Source organism: Colobus angolensis, unplaced genomic scaffold (genome assembly GCF_000951035.1).
Source record: "Colobus angolensis palliatus isolate OR3802 unplaced genomic scaffold, Cang.pa_1.0 Scaffold10, whole genome shotgun sequence".
NCBI lineage: Eukaryota > Metazoa > Chordata > Mammalia > Primates > Cercopithecidae > Colobus > Colobus angolensis.
In genome coordinates this window covers 7,130,690-7,149,567 of record NW_012110919.1, presented here as the reverse complement: position 1 = coordinate 7,149,567, position 18,878 = coordinate 7,130,690, and the positions used below count along the sequence as shown (strand labels likewise).

The 18,878-nt window shown below is 43.8% G+C and overlaps 1 protein-coding gene across 3 annotated transcripts in view; it reads left to right on the top strand.

Annotated features, from left to right (window-relative positions):
• The first annotated feature begins 3,324 nt into the window (after positions 1-3,324).
• Positions 3,325-18,878, top strand: part of HAL (histidine ammonia-lyase) — a 28,291-nt gene continuing 12,737 nt past the window's right edge. For 2 of the 3 annotated variants that reach the window (XM_011934222.1, XM_011934212.1), the window contains exons 1-17: positions 3,325-3,611; positions 3,698-4,025; positions 4,697-4,757; positions 4,864-4,891; positions 5,501-5,575; positions 5,672-5,744; positions 5,833-5,899; positions 6,183-6,220; positions 6,864-6,989; positions 9,105-9,244; positions 11,393-11,440; positions 12,400-12,547; positions 13,438-13,533; positions 13,632-13,690; positions 14,916-14,996; positions 18,029-18,094; positions 18,170-18,335. In XM_011934222.1, the coding sequence (XP_011789612.1) occupies positions 3,779-4,025; positions 4,697-4,757; positions 4,864-4,891; positions 5,501-5,575; positions 5,672-5,744; positions 5,833-5,899; positions 6,183-6,220; positions 6,864-6,989; positions 9,105-9,244; positions 11,393-11,440; positions 12,400-12,547; positions 13,438-13,533; positions 13,632-13,690; positions 14,916-14,996; positions 18,029-18,094; positions 18,170-18,335 (1,519 nt within the window). In that variant the 5' untranslated portion in view covers positions 3,325-3,611; positions 3,698-3,778. The remainder of the gene's footprint in view (positions 3,612-3,697; positions 4,026-4,696; positions 4,758-4,863; positions 4,892-5,500; positions 5,576-5,671; positions 5,745-5,832; positions 5,900-6,182; positions 6,221-6,863; positions 6,990-9,104; positions 9,245-11,392; positions 11,441-12,399; positions 12,548-13,437; positions 13,534-13,631; positions 13,691-14,915; positions 14,997-18,028; positions 18,095-18,169; positions 18,336-18,878) is intronic. The other variant, XM_011934230.1, reaches the window with a different exon arrangement.

Here is an 18,878-nt window from a genome sequence, read left to right as displayed (position 1 = left end):
CAGCACCATTGTCCCTCACCTCTGCCTCTCTAGTCCACGTACAGGCTGGCCACTCTCCAGCTTTACTGTTGCAAATAGCTCTGATGACAGGGAGAGGCTGTCGCAATTCCAAATTCCCAGAGGTGAGACTCTGACCCGGGTTGGGTCCACTGATATGATCAAATAAATTGTGTAAGAGGAATGATGTCTTAAGAGTATAATTGTTGGCATGGGGTGGGGACGGGGGGCGGTGTCCAATCCCTGAAAGTGCTAAACTAAAGTTACAATAGGAGCGAACACCCAAGGTGGGGCAGGTATGGAAGAGACATTCCTGCCTATTCCCAGAATCCTGACTTCTCCCTGGCTCTCACTCTCCCTAGCAGTTTTGTTTTGTTTTGAGACAGGGTGTCACTCTGTCACCCAGGCTGGAGTGCAATGACATGACCACAGCTCACTGCAGCATCAGCCTCCTGGGTTCAAGCCATCCTCCCACCTCAGCCTCTGGCGTAGCTGAGACTACAGGCATGCAACACTATGTCTGGCTCATTTTTGTTTTGTTTCATAGAGGCAAGAGTTTGGCCACGTTGCCCAGGCTGGTCTCGAACTCGTGCGCTCAAGCAATCTGCCCGCCTCGTTCTGTCCTCTTGGTCACTTATCTACACTGCAGTGTGATTCTTTCTCCAGGCTCTGTTCTCACTTATCTTCCTTGCCAGGAATACAGAGAACGGAGTTCAGCTCCAATCACTGGCGTAAGATCACGTTCTAAGATTAGACTTTAGCAAATCCATTTACCCAAATACTGCTCTTAAAGGCTTCTGCCCTATGAGCTTACAAGACACGCTCTAAGTTAATGTCATTTTTAGTTATCACTTAGTGATACTGAAAGTGAATTGGGACAAGGGATGCTTGATGGGTAGTGTGGAAGGGCTCTATGAAGAAGGTAGAGGGCGCTAAAGACAAACTTAATCCTGCTTGCTGGTTTACCTGCGGACTAGCTCAGTGCATTTCACATTTCTTCAGTTCAGCTAGTAAGCACATGCTAAATGTCTTTGTGCCAGGTCGGATATATACGTAATTAAACCCAGAATACTAAAGAAGAGCTATGCTAAGGCATCCCAGAGAGGGGCCACTGAACCCAACCCAAGAATTTAGGGAATGCTTCCTGGAGAAGAAAAGGCCTAAACAGGCGTAAGGAGTAAGAAAGATCTAGCCAGGCAAAGGAAGTTGGAAAGTGCATTCCCAGAGAGAGAATAACATGGAAGTCTCTGCTCCACAATGCGTAGGGCCTGAGTTTAGAATCCTCAAACTGCTGGGGGTGACTTATATGGGTGGGAGCTGGTATCATCTGCAAGCTCCTTCCCTCACTAGTCTGATGTCTGGGCTGAAATTACTCAGAAGCTGGACTCAGCAGTGACTGTCAACTGGGGCACACAGTAGTTTGGGTTTTCTTGCAGCATGAAGATAGTTAGACCTCTTATTAGTCATCTTTATACAGCTTTATCCAACACCAGACAGTAAGCACCATGAAGGTAGAGTGTGTTTGTTATTTATTTCATCCCCAGCACCTCGCATAGAGCTTGTTACATAACAGGTGTTGAAAAAATCTTTGTTAAATGAGTCAAGGAATGAATGGAGGGGGACGGAAGGTGAAGGTGGTTCACATGTGCAGGCCTTAGTTTTCTTACAGATGTGGGAGGTAAGGTCTCCCTCTGAGAATTAGAGGAGGTGGATGTTGAGAAGGTCCTGGCAGAGGGGTCAAAGTTTTGGAAAGTCACCGAGGGGTGGACGGAATAAGACGGCAATACCATCAGTATATGTGACCACAGGACTTTCTCTAGCAGTGTCTTCTGCCTGGGTGAACAGATATGGCAGTTTCTTTTTTAAATTTTAAACAGGGTCTTGCTCTTGCCCAGGCTTGAGTACAGTTGTACAATCATAACTCATTGCAGCGTCAGCCTCCTAGGCTTAAACAATCCTCCCAAGAGATGGCTGTTTTTTGTGATGACTAAGGGGATGGGTGTTACTCCAAGTATAGACACAGGTTTAGGGATGCAAAGGAACCTCAGAGTGCTTAAGAAAGAGTGGTCCAGTGAGCAACTAGGGGACCAGCTTCCTAGGAAAGTAAGTGAGGATGCGGGTGGGAAGTGGAGGGATGAAGGGACTGACTGGAGGTCAGGTCCAAGGCTAGTGGTGACTAAAGTAAGGGGGCAGCTGGAAGGTCGTGGTCAGAAGGTAGAATCAATTGGAATTTTAGATTTCTTAAGTGTGTCAAATTCAGGTCATGACAAATTCCAGGGTGCAGTAATGGTGTGGGTAGCTGAAGACCAAGTTTCAATAAGGCTCAAGGCAGGGTAGCTATTCGTATGCTTCCTGGGAAACTGTCAGTGGATGAGAGGGACTCTGGGTATGAGTATGGGTGTTTTTCGTGAGCAACCGTGTCTGTCTTCCCAACAGAAGTGTGATTTAGTGGAAACAGACTTTTTAGGATTTTTCTAGTGCAATAATCAAATCTCTGAAAACTGGCTTACGATGAAAATGCTGCTTAGTCAAAATAGCATCCGCATGTCTTTGATGCTTTAATCATGCTATCCAGAGTTCCTTAATACCAGTGGTAATGAGGTGGGTGCAGGGAGCAGTTATCTGTGGTGAAGAAGCTTAATTGGGTGAGGGATATCCATGTGCCAAGATGAAAGACCGTTTGTGGAACATTATAGCTTTATAATTCATACAGAACATTTATAAAGCATTATAGTTACATGGAGTATTGGTGTCCAGATACTAGTAATCACAGACACTTCTATAACATTTCCACCATGCCAGGTGCTGCATTGAGGGCTTTACAAATACGAACTGACTTCATCTTCCCAACAGCCCTTTGACAAAGATACTATCATTATCATTATCTTCATTTTACAGATGAGGCAACTGAGGCCCAGATAAGTCAAATCACTTGCCCACAAGTCATACACTTAGCAAATGGCAGAGCCAGGATTTGATCACAGGTAAATCCTGCACATACTGGAGGGAGGCATTTAGCCCCTCAGCCTTCTGATAAGGAAATAGAGGATAATAGTCACCTAATCAAGGCTAATAAGTAGTGGAGCTGGAGTCTGACATCCATGGCTGTCTGAGCCCCTAATCTCCAAGTCAGGGTGGTTCATTTGCCCAGATGACAACCTTCAGTTGTGAAAATGATCTCTGGCCTTTGCAGTCTTCCCTGGTGGAAAGAAAACTTCAGAAAACCTTACTGGTGACAGGAAGCAGTTGCTCAATACATGTCTGTGGAATAAACAAATGAGTAACGATTGCCACACTCCTGGTGTCACAGTTGGCCAGCAGGACACATTTTACAGTTGAGTAATTTCAGATAAAGACAGGAACATGGTGTTTATAAGCTGCCCTTAATGGCAGAGTACACAGACAGAAACGAGGGCAGAGAGAGAAATTGGGGACCCTGAAGAAAGGGAGCCAGCAGGAGGTAGGTGCCATCAGGGACAAGAACAGCACCTCCCAGGGTGGGAGACCCCAGGCCTTTCTGGCAGCAGGTCTGGATAGAAGGTGGACAGGAGGCTCGCCCGCCTGCATCCCCTGCTCCTGCCCCTACTAGGCTACAAAAATCAAAGGGACAGCGGGTACCTCAATAAATATTTGCCCAATGCATTAATGAGTAAAGGCGAAGGACGGGGAGTTTTTTGAACATCTATTCTCGTCCTTCCAGCTGACCACACCCCAGTAGCCGCTCCTGCTTAAAGCTCTTCCCTCCTGTGACCAGCTGAGGACCTCAGGCTGCAGCAGAGCTATGCCCAGGTACACGGTGCATGTCCGCGGGGAATGGTTGGCAGTGCCCTGCCAAGACGCGCAGCTCACTGTTGGCTGGCTGGGCCGAGAGGCGGTGAGGCGCTATATCAAGAATAAGCCTGACAATGGTGGCTTTGCCTCCGTGGATGACGTGCACTTCCTTGTGCGCCGCTGCAAGGGCCTGGGCCTGCTGGACAATGGGGACCGGCTCGAAGTGGCCCTAGAGGACAATGAGTTCGTGGAAGTGGGTGAGTGGCTGCAGGAGAGGGCCGCGAACGGGTGCGGTTTAGTCCTGGCTTAGTCCTTGCAGCATTGAACCCCCACCTCAGGGAAAATGATAGGTAGAGGTCAGGCTTGCCGAGGCTGGCTCTGTGCAGGCACTTGCCACGCTTCTGGGGATCTTAAGTCTTCACACAACCCTGTGAGATGGGTAGCATTCTCCTCCACCTCTGATAGCCATGGAGAAATCAGAGAGGAGGTAACTTACCCAGACTCCAGCAGCTAGTAAATAACAAAGACTAGACTGATACTCAAGGCTGCAGGTCTGAATCCCTTTGCAGTGGGATTTTGAAGGTCCTTTTGCCTTTCAAAAGAATCCACCGCCACCCCTAGACTGGAGACCAGCAGCACAGCATCAGTTCAGATTTAAAAGAAAATAAAGCTGGGAATGGGGATGGAAGTGGAATTCCGTCTTGAACTTTCATCTAAACCCCTGGTCTCTGCCCTGACAGCTACCTCTCTGCTTTTTGCTCTCCTCCTACATAAAGATGCTAAGACCACATGAAACCATCTGAAGTGGTTTTAAAGCAGCCATTTCTATATAATTCATGGGCCAATGATGGGCCCTTCCTTGGTTTATCAGGGGGAACATGGCTGTACAATGTGGTTTGTAATGAGTCCCTGTGCATTCTTGTTTTAGTTATAGAGGGTGATGCCATGTCTCCTGACTTCATTCCATCTCAACCAGAAGGAGTTTATCTGTATCCTTTCCCATAGGCTCTTTGGTCTGCTCTGGGGGCAGCTCCTGCATATGGTGGGGCTGGGGTTTTTCCACACCACCCTATATATTCCTTTACCTGGATACAGATACAGCAAGTACCGGGAACCTGAAAAGGTAAGCTTCAAACCACTTTCTTTTTCTTCAGAAAATTAAGGCCCATTATTTAAGAGGGAGGAAAGCCAGTATAACTTCTGAGTAAACACTGTCAATTACAACAGGGCTGGCCGGGAGCAGTGACTCATGTCTGTAGTCCCAGCACTTTGGGCAGCTGAGATGGGCAGAACCAGCCTGGCCAACATGGTAAAGCCCCATCTCTACTAAAAATACAAAAATTAGCCGGGTATGGTGGTGGGCACCTGTAATCCCAGCTACTTGGGAGGCTGAGGCACAAGAATCACTTGAACCCAGGAGGTGGAGGTTGCAGTGAGCCGTGATTGTACTACTGCACTCCAGCCTGGGCTGGAGAGTCTGTCTCAAAACAACCAACCAACCAACCACAGGGCTTTATCCAGCTCTGTAGTAGGGAAAGGGGGCTTGGAAAGGCATTATGCTTTTGCACCACTCAGCCTCCTCTTATGCAAGCTGCCTTTTTATTTAGCATGTTCATGTTTTGTGCCGTGATCAGATCTTTGAAGTGTCAGTTCAGTTCTGTTGGAGGTGTCACTACTCTGGTTAGAATAATGAAGCTGTTCAGACTCACTGAGATCCCCTTCTTTTGTGTAGTACATCGACTTAGATGGAGACAGTCTGACCACAGAGGATCTGGTCAACTTGGGAAAGGGACACTACAAAATAAAGGTATGGGAAGGGAGGGGAAAGATGTCTGGCTGTTTTTACTGCCTGTGGAAGACAAAGCATGTGGAGCATGCTCAGTTCTGATCAACATTTTCCTAGCTCACCCCAGCCGCTGAGAAGAAGGTGCAGAAATCCAGGGAGGTCATAGATAGCATTACAAAAGAGAAAACAGGTATCCTTTTATCTTTATGTTATAAATATTTTTTATAAACAAACAAAAATCCCTGCATCTAATTGCATAATGTCTCTTTTTATTCTAGTTGTTTACGGTATTACTACAGGTTTCGGGAAATTTGCCAGAACTGTAATTCCTATCAATAAGCTACAGTAAGTTTAAAACACACATATGTTCATGTTCTACCTACCCCCATCTTTGAAATATTTTTCAACAAGGGAAATAATTCACATTTGCCCCAATTTACAGATCAGAGAATGAGGCTTGGGTTAACTTGCATGTGAGTTGGTATTGAAAACCCAGGCTGATTGGTTTCTCCTATTGCCTTCCTTCTGTCCCTCCAAGGATTTGACCATGATTCCCTTCATTTTCCCAGCTGAGGGAACGTTTTCTCACTGCAGTGTATCTAAGAGGATTTTTACCTTTCTCTTGCAGAGAGCTTCAAGTCAACTTAGTACGCTCGCATTCTTCAGGTAAGTCAAAGCGTTGAGTACCTCCTGGATCTTGTGTGATTAGATGAATAAAGCACAACACAGTGTGAGTCATCCAGTTATAGTCACAAAAAGCTAGTTTCTCAAAACAGCATTTCAAGAACTAGGTGCTGAGGTGGGAAGGGATGCAGAAAGAATCAGCTGAGCCTCAGAAAAAGAAGTGGGCCAGGTGGAGGGATGGGGTTGGTACAAGAACACATGTCCCATCCCGTGGAAAGAGTGTTGCATTCAGGGATAAAGCCTGGAACTCAGAGAATGAGTTAGAATGGGCATAGTGAGATGGGAAAGACTGTCACCAATCAGCACGCATCAAATGGTAAAGAAGTTATGCTAAGGACTCTGGATGCTATTCTAAAGGTGAGTGGGAGGTCAGGGGTTCACTGAAACGTCCTGAAAAGGGGAATTGAGAAGGCAAAACTGGGGTCTTCACCTTTGTCAGGAAGATGGGGCTTGGACAAGTCAGACAGGCAGGAGGGATAGCAGTCCAACTACCTGAGCCGAGAGGAGAAGGTAATAGCAGACTGGGCTACATATGGGAAAGATTTGAGGGAGGGAGGGAGGGAGGTTGTCAGGAGATAGAAAGGAGTTTGCTTTTCTTGGAAAAAACATCAATTCTGTTTTGTAGGTGTTGGGAAACCACTAATTCCTGAAAGGTGTCGGATGCTCTTGGCTTTAAGGATCAACGTCTTAGCCAAAGGATACAGTGGCATTTCCCTGGAGACCCTCAAACAAGTTATCGAAATGTTTAATGGTAATGCAATGATTCCCCAGATGGAACCTCTGTGGAGGCTGGGCGTGTACCACAGGGTAGACTTGATTGGCCAGTTGCTGAGGAATCACCTGAGATTAGAAGACATGAAATAATTGAAATGAGTGAGAAATGCGCTTGGCAAAAAGAAGAATAGTTAGATGGGGGAAGAGGAGAAAGTCGATCAGAGATGCTTGCTCCTGTGAACTTTAACTTATTCTGCAAGACCCTTTCCCTAGCATTTGTCATTTTCAAGACTAGAACAGGACCCTTAAGTCTGCCCTCACATTCAAGCCTGCCTAGAAGAACCTTAGATTAAATGATACACGAATATGGTTAGAAAAATTGCATAATGATATCGATGTCCATCCCAAAGGCCAATTCAGTAGTTCTGGTTGGTGCCTGGGAATCTGAAATCGTAATGCCCCCCAGGTGATGGCCAGACTTGCACACTAAAATCCAACTTCTTGCAAGGGTAGAACAGAAATGCAAAGAGGTTAATGACTCCTTTGTAATCAAGAAGCCATGTAGTGGCAGGATATGATGGAACTCACCTCTAGAGCTTTCTTCTTGGATAGGAAAATTCTAATGTGGAAACCAGATTTGCAGTGGTTGAAGGTATTGTCCCTTCTCACAGGTAAGGACAAGCCTTCTAGGTCAGTGGAGACTCAGAACTCTTTGAGGCGAAGGAGAGGGAAGAGAAGCAGAGCTGAGGCAGTCACAAGGAGCAAAACATATTGAGCTTCCATGTTATGGACGCAAGTGGCACATAAATAGGATATGCCAATGATTGCAATTTGAATGAACAGTCTGTTGTCCACAGGGCTGTGCTGAACAGACTAGTAGTGATTCCATCACCTATTTCTACTCCTACCTTGGTCTGCCATACTATATAGCCCTAAAATCCCAGACAGTAGCACTCCAACCTTAAACCCACCTGGACTTTATGGGTGAGTCTAAGGTACCTCTGAGAGTTCCCCAGCGTGAACTTGAGCCGGAAGCTGGTCTGTGGATGGCACTGCCATACCCAACTGATATTATTTAACAGTTGGAAAAAATGCTGTCAGGAATCTGATTTTATTTCAGAAAAATGAAGCCTCTTTTTTGGTAACTTTTTGGGAATTTCTTAGAAAATGGCACGTGTTTATTGATAAGGGGCAGTGGGGTGTAGACTGGGTGACTGGCAAAATGAAGACTCAGTTGCCTATGACTTCTCTTCCCCTGGGAAACCTTGTTAATGCTTTGGTCCACCACTACCTTCTGGAACATTTTATATTATTTTTCCAAAGTTTCCAAACATTTTCCAATAGCTTTGAATGGCTCAACTTGGTCAAATGAATGTCCTTTAACTTCATATTTAGATAATTTCTAACTATTTTTCCTGTAATAAACAAATGAACTGTAAAAAACAAAAACAGACAAAAAACTCAGCTAGCTCCCTATCTCATCTTTAAGATACATTGCTAAATTTCTACAAGTGGAAGTACTAGGTCGGATTAGAGCACACAGATTTTGAGGGCTTTGCATCCAGAAGTGTCCTCCTTCTTCTTATTTATTTAGGAGACAGGGTTCTTTTTTGCCACCCAGGCTGGAGTGCAGTGGCACGATCTTGGCTCACTGCAACCTCCACCTCCCGGGTTCAAGTAATTCTCCCACCTCAGCCTTCCCAGTAGTTGGGAATACAGGCATGCGCCACCACGCTTGGCTAACTTTTGTGTATTTTGCAGAGACAGGGTTTCGCCGTGTTGCCCAGGCTGGTCTTGAACTCCTGGGCTCAAGTGATATGCCTGCCTCTGCCTCCCAAAGTGCTGGGATTACAGGCGTGAACCACTGTGCCCGGCCCTTCTTTCCTTCTTGCTGTCTCTCTCTCCAGCCATCCCTTCCTCCCTCTCTCCTCTTTTCCTCCTCTCCACCCACACTCCTCTTTTTCTTTCTATAGCAATTCATCTAGGTCCCTTACATATTAGCTGGGTTTGAAGAATTGTCTTTCCCCAGGTGTTTATGCCATAAAGTGATAGCTACTGGAGGCAGGGTGGGGGGCAGGGTGCACTCACTGACAAAGCAAGGAGAGTCAGAATGCAGTACTCTTGAACTAATTGCTACCTACTTCTCTCCCAGCCTCCTGCCTGCCCTATGTTCCGGAGAAAGGAACCGTTGGTGCCAGTGGAGACCTTGCTCCACTCTCTCATCTTGCTCTCGGGTTAATTGGAGAAGGGAAGATGTGGTCTCCAAAGAGTGGTTGGGCTGATGCTAAATATGTAAGACTTACAACAGCTTCCATCTGCAGCAATTGCCCTAGGCTGGACACCAACTGTGCTTGCATGCTTCGTGTCACTTAATCCTTACAATAGCTCAGTGAGGGAGCCTCTACTATCCTTACTTTATAGATGAGACAACGAAAGCTTAGAAGTCAGATGAGGCAAGACTGTTGTTAGCTGTCAGCCTTCTGGGTTTGGTAATCACCTTGGTGAAAAGGTATAACTGCTACTGTTAATCCCAATAATTTATCCTGCACCTACAACATTTCCAGTGCCTAGCAGCAAGGTCACACACTGTCACAATTTTAATTAGGAGCTGGTCTCACAGGTGCAGCGGTGTGGCTTATAGCACTTACTATATGGCTTCTGGAAAGCAGGGTTCATTTTTCCCTCTTACCCTAGTGGCTAATCAAAAAAGCCTGTTTTTGATAAAGCTTTGGTGTTTTCTTCTTCTATGTCTGAATTTCATTACAGCAGCACAAAGCATCATTTAATGTATCATCCCTGATGAATTGCTGGAAGGTTCCCTGATAGTAAGTGAAAAGGGCAGAAGGCCCCGGAAGAGGAAACAGCTAAGGAAATAGATAATCCTTTTGGGGATGCAACTTCTAGATCATCTGTCTTCCATGCAGCCTTGTCTTTGATTATTTCACTATGGACTGTGTTTTCCTCCAACCACCCTCACACAGCAATCACCCTGACTTTTCTAAACAGCAAATTCAAGCATGTTCTGGTGAAAACCTGTAATGCTTCCCATTGTCCTCAGGATAAAGGTTAAACTTAAAGTGGCTTTCAAGGGTCTTGTTTGTCATGTTATCCCCTAATCCCTTCTATGTGTGGTTCTGCATTGCAGAAACTGGAGGTTGCCTGCAGTGGGAATGTGCTGGGCAGAGGGTCTGGCACAAATATGTACTTCTCTCTCCAATTTCTGCTTCTGAAACGTCTTCTAGGGATCTTTTGAAGCCAGAAATTGAAGACCAGCCTGGGCAAGAAAGCGAGGCTCCACCTCTACAAAAAATAATTTAAAAATTTTCCTGGCACAGTAGCCTGTGCCTGTAGTCCCAGCTACTCAGGAGGCTGAGGATCACTTGAGCCCAGGAGTTCAAGGCTGCAGTGAGCTAGGATTGCACCACTGTGCTCGCTCCAGCCTGGGTGACAGAGATGGGTGTCTAAAAAATAAAAGAAAAAGAAAAAAAGAAAAGCCCTCTAAGAAGATTTCCTCTCTGCTGCTCCACTTCCTACCTCTTGAGTTCCTTGTGACCCTCCTGTATGCTCTCCTAGCACCTTATATGATTGTTTTCCACTGCACCCCACCCACTTCCCACATCCTCGCACTGAATGTGCTGTTACTCAGCTCAGATTGCCCTGAGCTTGCTTGTCTTCATTTTGCCTACTCCTGGACCCACCCCAACACCCAGAACAGAATCCAGCCTCTAGTTGATACTTGAATCTAATTGTGAAATTGACATAGTAAATGGGACCACTCTGTCCTTCTCTTGCCTTAACTTCCCCTTCCTTCTTTCCTAGAGGGACCTTAACTTAATGACTCTCTACTTCTTTTATTTCAAGGAAAGACTGTTCTGCCCATTCCCCCTCCGGATTCTGTCTCCATCTAGTAGAGGGAATTTTATAATCCCTTCTTCATTGGTGCTAACATGTGTGCCACAAAAGCCCTGCTCTGAGGTTTTGACAGTGTTTAAATGACGCATTAGTGAGGTTAGAGGACTTTTTAGGTCAAGCTCTGGAGGCAGGGGAGCATGAACAGGGAGGAGTCCAGCCGGAGCACAACACAGACACATGTATGTGTGTCAGATACATGTATGTCAGGAGGCAGCGGTAAAAAAGGTGAACGCTAAGGTGGAAACTGAACACGAAGGATCTAGAGACCAAAATTTCGGGTTGATTTTGTAGACAACGGAGCCCCTGATTTCAGTACAAAAATTAATTGAAAGGTAAGTCTGCTTTCATGAATAAAGAACAAAACTAGAGAATAGACCAGAGAACATGAGTAGAGCCAGTTCCTATAGGTCTCATCTCTTATAAGATGGACTTTTGGGCATAAAGAGCTATTATTGGATTCCATATGATATTGGAAATAGGCTAGTATTTCATTTGATACCCATTTTCATAGTTTTAATCATTCTATAGGTCCTAGAAGCCCATGGATTGAAACCAGTTATTTTAAAACCAAAAGAGGTAAGGAAACTCAAGGAAAATATGTTCATAGTGCATAAGTCTTTATTTATGCTGTATTTTCAGTTTTAATCTCAGCCTCAATGGTTCCTTAAATGCAACTTGTGTGTTTGTTTAAAGTTTCTCCATAAGAATTTAAAAGATTCTTTATGCCAGGCGTGCTGGTGGATGCCTGTAATCCTAACACTTTGGGAAGCCAAGGTGGGTGGATCGCCTGAGCTCGGGAGTTTGAGACCAGCCTGGGCAACATGGTGAAACCGTATCTCTACCCCAAAAAAGAGACAAAAATTAGCCAGGCATGGTGGCGCACACTTGTAATCCCTAGCTACCCTGGAGGCTAAGGTGGGAGGATCACTTGAGCCCTGGAGGTCAAGGCTGCAGGGAGCCATGGAGTGCAGTGCAGGGAGCCACTGTACTCCAGCCTGGGCAGCACAATAAGACCCTGTCTCAAAAAAGAAAAAAGATTCTTCATGCCACAATGCACAGGGGGGTCTCTTAGGAACTTAAAACTTGAAATTGAGTTCTGTTAGGATCTCTGAGAGACAAATGTTCTCAGCCAAAATTCCTTAGAATGCTCTAAGCTAAGAGTCTTGGACCAGAATTAGTTTTTTTTTTTTTTTTTTGGATGTCTCATCAATAACAGTAAGAATTTAAAGAAGAAAGGAAACCTAATGCACTAAAGATTTTATGTGCAGTCTACACTCCAGAGCTGCATTGCTGCTTTGGAAATGGGGATACTTAACAAGTATTTCATTTGCCAGATTTGTGCTTATGAGTTCACATATGATAGCACTTATTCTTCAAGGGCTTAAATAAACATTACTGTTCCATACTTTAGAAAATAAACATAGTTCAGCTGACTGGCTAATTTTTCTCTTATGAAAGCAAAAGATACAAAATCCACTGGTATGTAGGTTCGTTACAATAACCACAGTAGGAAACTTTGCTCTCTCCTCCAACAGGGCCTGGCACTCATCAACGGGACACAGATGATCACATCCCTGGGCTGCGAAGCTGTAGAGAGAGCCAGTGCTATTGCACGGCAGGCTGACATTGTGGCAGCCCTGACCCTTGAGGTGCTGAAGGGCACCACCAAAGCCTTTGACACTGGTCAGCAGAGTTCTTCCTTGCGGTTGTTATTCATTCAACCAGAGGTGGTGGGGTGGGGTGACTGAGGTCTTTAGACACAGGAGTGGTGGGGGCAAGTGGTAGGGAAGGAGAAAATCCAAGTGCCTATGGTGTACCCAGTGTGCTGCTTCTTCATCTAAGCTACGGCTCACCTGATCCTTGAAAGAACCGCAATTTACAGATACACAGAGCCCAGAAGTTGAGTGACTTGCCTCAGATCACCTGGGGATCTGGGTGCGTCAAGCTCTGTGTTGTCTTAGGAATCTTTTTACAGGACTTTAGAACTACAGTAGGATTAGGGTTGGTCCCGACTAGAAAATTGGGAAGGAAAAACTATCGAATTGGTAGCTTATTTAGAAAGTAGTGAATTTCGACGACCCCCCAACTATAATATGAAAAGGGCAGAACATTGTCTAAAAGTAACTGAGTTAAAGTAGGCCACTGTAGGGCTCCCTCCTGTTATTAGCGCTATTCCTTTAAGGTAGGCCCAGTGTCTTGAGTGGAATTCCCAGTGGTCTCAACATATAGTTTGCTATCAGATATTTAAAGTAGAAGGAATCAAGTCAACACGAAAATTGTGCTTTTGAAGGTAAGTTTCTAATTCTGAGTGGTGGCTAAGGACCCCTGGGACTTTTGAGGGCTGTGTTAGCACTGTAAATGGTCCTGAGCCTTTGATGGTCATTTATTCGAATATCAGAATTACTCGACCTGGCACGGTGGCTCATGCCTGTAATCCCAGCACTTTGGGAGGCCAAGGTGGGAGGATCGCTTGAGCCCAGGAGTTTGAAACCAGCCTGGGGAACATAGTGAGACCCCCATCTTTAAAAAAATAAATGGAATTATTCAGACTTTTTCTCCTCTATCAATTCTAGACATTCATGCTCTTCGACCTCACCGTGGGCAAATTGAAGTTGCTTTTCGGTTTCGGTCACTCTTGGACTCAGATCACCACCCATCAGAAATAGCAGGTCTGACCATGTTTATGGGAGTGACCTATTTGGTTATGTGTTTTGGGAAAAGAATTGGTAATATGACCCCTGTCTCATCCCCTCCGCCTCTTCCACAGAGAGTCACAGGTTCTGTGATCACGTCCAGGATGCATACACCTTGCGCTGCTGTCCACAGGTAAAAGTGAAAAAAAAAAAAAGTCAATAAAAAATGCCAATAAAGTTTTTCTTTCCCCAGGTTCAGGATGAAGAATTTTAAAACAGGAAAGTGTTAGAAAAACATGTAATGGTCAACTATAGTCCAAATTTCTTACTGACTCTATGAAAAGTTATGTATATTTTACCTTTATGTGTGCAATTGTTGTAGTTTCTATTCTATATGGTGAACTATTTGTTTTCTTTTGATTGTTCAACTTACTTTCAGAGTATTTCGGTCTGTGCCAAGTTTCAGTCTATGGTGTAATAGAGTCCTCTCTAGAATAAATACCCTCATTTCCCTTTACTCAGCAAGTTATCTTTTCTAGGTAGCTTATTAAACAATAGATCAAAACACCTATGGGTAAGAATTGTCAAATTAGACCTACAGGAAGATTAAGTCCTCCCTGATATTTTAATAATGATAGCAGATTCTATGTGACAGGCACCATTTATCACTTTCATGTATTATCTTTATCTTTCATGTATTAATTCATTTAATCTTCCCAACTATGAGAAAGATACTCTCCCATTTTGCAATGGGGAAACTGAGGCACAGAATTAAGTACCTTGTCCAAGATCACACAGATAGATTATTATTTCCTTGACTTCTGGGAGAAACCAGAAGCCAGGTGCTGCTTTAGAGCATTGTGGCTATCTTTGGGGTTTGTACAGGGTAGCTGCCTTATGTGTGAGCATCTTCTAATGTGATACCTTCATGCTTCATGAACTTTACCACCTTGGATAATAGCTACCATTTCAGTAATCTCTGTGAGTCACATCTAAGAATTTGTTTGCATTATTTTATGTACTTCTCAAAAGCCATAAGTGCTATTGTCTGTTTTCTAAGTCTTCCTCTCTTTTAACTATAAACCTAAGGAATTTGCCCAAGTGCTATCTCTAACCTGGGAGTGAATCCACCTGTGTCTAGACTTGGCATTCTTCCACACCATGCTGCTTTGTATAGATTGATCTAATGTGAATATATGTGATAATGAATTTATTCTCATTTGTTTCAGTGAAAACCCAAAAGAATTATAACAAAATTATCTTCATGTTCAAAATGAACAGAGTATAATTTCCATGCTTATAACTTTAAGATAAGATCTTCTGTAGTCTTTATAACTTTAAGATCAGATCTTGTATATTAATATTGGGATCTTCAGGTAATCAAATGGGTCATATACCTTATTCTGATTGTATTTTAGGTCCATGGTGTGGTGAATGATACAATAGCATTTGTGAAGAATATCATTACCATAGAACTGAACAGTGCAACAGATAATCCTGTATCTTTTGATTGTCTACTAACCTGCAATTTATACAATTGCAGCTGGTAATTTTAAGATCTACTGAAACAGTCATTTTGTGTAGCTTCTCAGTTCCATTGCTCCATTTCACAGAGTAAATGAATCAGTACCTGAGGCCCAGAGGTTAACTGACTTTCTCCATATCAGAGCTGGTAAGTGGCAGAGGTGGCCCGTGAACTTACTCTCAGGTTCCAAGTCTAACATGCTGTACTTTCAAAATGGACCCATTCAAGATTTAAGAAGATATTTCCAGCATTGGCTGACATGTTTCCCGAAGACACTTGCCCTAAAACCCACTGCCAAGGTTGTTGGTGGAAGGGTGAAGACTTAGGTCACAAATATGATTGCAGAGATTCTAGACAGTTTATTTATGCAGGCCTCTCTGCTTCGAGTGAGAGCAATTTGTGTTACACAGAGACCAGCCTTTTAACACTTACCGAAGTATTGATTAAAGAGTTATGGCTTCCTCATCCTGAGGTTTTTGGCATTTTTTTGTTTTTGTTTGTTTTTGTTTTTGGGACAAAGTCTTACTCTGTCTCCTAGGCTGGAATGCAGTGGTGCAGTCTCGGCTCTCTGCAACCTCTGCCTCACGAGTTCAAGTAATTCTCCTGCCTCAGCCTCCTGAGTAACTGGAATTACAGGCACATGCCAGCAGGCCCAGCTAATATTTGTATTTTTAGTAGAGACAGGGTTTTGCTGTGTTGACCAGGCTGGTCTCGAACTCCTGATCTCAAGTGATCCACCTGTCTTGGCCTCCCAAAGTGCTGGGATTACAGGCATGAGCCACCACACCCGGCCCCCATCCCGAGTTTTTATTTGTCATGCGGACTTTGCTCAAATTAGTGCTTTTGCATATGTTCAAAGAAGTAGTAAGACTGATTCCATTTCTTAAGGATGGAGCTCCTCTCTTCTTAATGGTGTGGCTTATCTCAGAGCCATCTGGTTTTTTGCTATGGAATGTTCCATGATTACTTAGTTCCCCAGATGTTGAGGTGATCAGTCAGGAGTCACGCTGGCAAAGTTTTCACGGAGACAGCACTGCCTCTGAAGATAACCAAATGCCTTTGGAATCTATTTTTCCTATTCCACATCTGCCTCAGTTCTAAATCCCAGAGAAAGTGCTGAATCAGCAGCCCTGAAAAGTAAGTCACAGGCTGAGTTAGCAGATGGTTATGTGATAGCTCTGTAAGGTTTCCCACGAGGTGGCTTTCGTGTGTTTTTTGACAAGCTTACTTCAGAATGTGTGTTTTATGTTCTCTCACATTGTTTACACTGAAATCAAAACCACACTAAATAAGTCTCAGGAATTGGGGGTCTCTCTGTTCACCTCAATATCACCCCATCCTCCAGATGGAATAGTAGTTTTTATGAACTCTATGTAGTCTTATCTCAGTACCAGTCTTTTCACTCTAGGGAAGAGGTATCTATTCTACATTTATATCACTGCCTTTAAAGGGAATCTCATAGTTTTTAGAAATTACCATTTAATTACTGGGTATGGGGCAGGAGATAATTAATTCCGCACTATGCCTCAGCAAGAATTTCAGTCAAAAGTCTTTTTTTTTTTTTAAATTAAAGATTGCTAATTATTGATAAATTTCCAATAGGCTAATATTTGGGAGTTCTCCTGCAATACTGGCGTTACCTGAAAGAATATGTTTCTCAATTTTCTATTGCAGATATGGAGCCCCATCACACATGCTGGATATTATGGGAGTTAAATTCTAATTGTCTTCATCTAATAGCCAACAAACAAATTTGGAACAACTAGAGGACAATAAAAACATGTCTAAGTTCTAAATTGATGCAGAATTCCATTGCTACAGGGATTCAGAGAATGGAGAGGAGGCCACGGTCAAGGAGCTAGACCCAATGGGCTCACAGTTACGTGTGCAGGACAGAGTAATCCACACTTGACTAGGTTATGTAACACATACATCTCCAGCTCTTTTGAAGTTAGAACCTTTCTTGCACACGGCGAGTTCTCAGTTAATAGGTAATGAATATTCTTGAGCCCAGGAGGCAAGGATTAGCTCTTTAGAACCAGGAAAGAGGATCTATTACTGCCTTTTCCTGGGTGCTTGCTGGTTTAAGTAAAGTGCGTGATGGAATAGAATTATCTCAGGCTGGGTTTGGTGGCTCACGCCCTTAATCCCAGCACTTTGGGAGGCCAAGGTGGGCTGATCACTTGAGGCCAAGAGTTCAAGACCAGCCTGGCCAACATGGCAAAACCCTGTCTCTACTAAAATTAACTGGGTGTGGTGGTGTGTGCCTGTAATCCCAGCTACTCAGGAGGCTGAGGCACAAGAATCACTGGAACCCGGGAGGCAGAGGTTGCAGTGAGCCAAGATGGCACCACTGCACTCCAGCCTGGGCGACAGAGTATTACAGAAAATAAAAAAAGGATTATCTCAGAATAATAATATTCAGCAAATTTAAACTTGCCACTTACTGAAAATGGATTCATGAGGACATACTGGCCACCATCTGCTGTTGAACGCTGACACCAGATTACTGAGTAAAGAATTCAAAAATGTTCTCAAAATTGATTGTTCCAGATATTTTGGTAGTTGCTTATCAGCAGAATTTCCCATTCAACAGATTCTTTTATGGAACCCAAGTTTGCAGTGCCCATTGAAGAAACAGAATTTGCTTTCAAACAGATGTGTTGGTCTCTGTTTTTAGTTTCAGGCTATAAACCTTTTGAGAGCAGGTACTAACCACCAGGTTAGTACGGTTATGGTGCTTGAGAATCTAATCTCAAAAGAAAACATCATTTCAAGGTTCATGTTTTTTTGGCCTCCAAATTAGGTGTACATGATCCACCTTTAAGGCTTTTTGTTTTTTGCTTTTGTGAACTTTTATGTCTCTTGCAGGAAGACTTGTCTCTTTCTGTCCCTCCCACATTTGTACACGGACTGTCACCTCCACATTAAAAAAAGAGGGCGGGAAAGGGTTGTACTTGAGGTGACTGGCAAACGTTATCTTCAAGCCTTAACCTCTTTGGAAAGATGGTCTTCGCCAATAGGGGAGAGACAATATCTGGAGGAAACTTCCATGGCGAATACCCAGCCAAAGTAAGCTTTTTGAACTGCTCTTGACCCAGAAAGCACATTCCAATATAGGCTGACTGAGTGGAGACCCTCTTTCAGGCCCTAGACTACTTGGCCATTGGCATCCATGAACTTGCTGCAATCAGTGAGAGAAGAATCGAGCGGCTCTGCAATCCCTCCCTCAGTGAGCTGCCTGCCTTCCTGGTGGCTGAAGGTGGTCTGAACTCTGGGTTCATGATAGCCCACTGCACGGCAGCAGCCCTTGGTAAGGATACTGCCCTTTTCCCAGAACACACACCCATCCATCTAAGGGTCTTTCCATTTCACCCAGAAGTATCAAATGTGGTCTGTGAGTGAGATCTAACTTTTCACCACTTTTATTTGCATCCTAGCTTTCTCAGTGCAAATGTAACAGGTTAATTCTAATATTTTTCAGAAAAAGATACTTTAACAACTTCAATATTGTTATACTGAAATATAATAATACAATAATAAGGCTGTAATGGACAATTTATCTGTGGAAAGCAATTTGACATTGCATATGAACTTCATCTCTGCAGCTTTTTTCCAAATCTCCATTGGAAGACTATTGGAAAAAGACTAAGATGCTTATAGTTAATGGTGAAACTTGAACCGACCTATAATTAAACTTTAATTAAACTTTCAAACCTATAATTAAACTTTGGATACCTTTCACTAAATATAACCACTAAAAACATAAAGATGTTGTTGCAACATAAATAAATGCTTATAGGCAGCAGGATACCCTCTATGAAGATTGAGCTTCCATATAGTTTATTTCTGACTC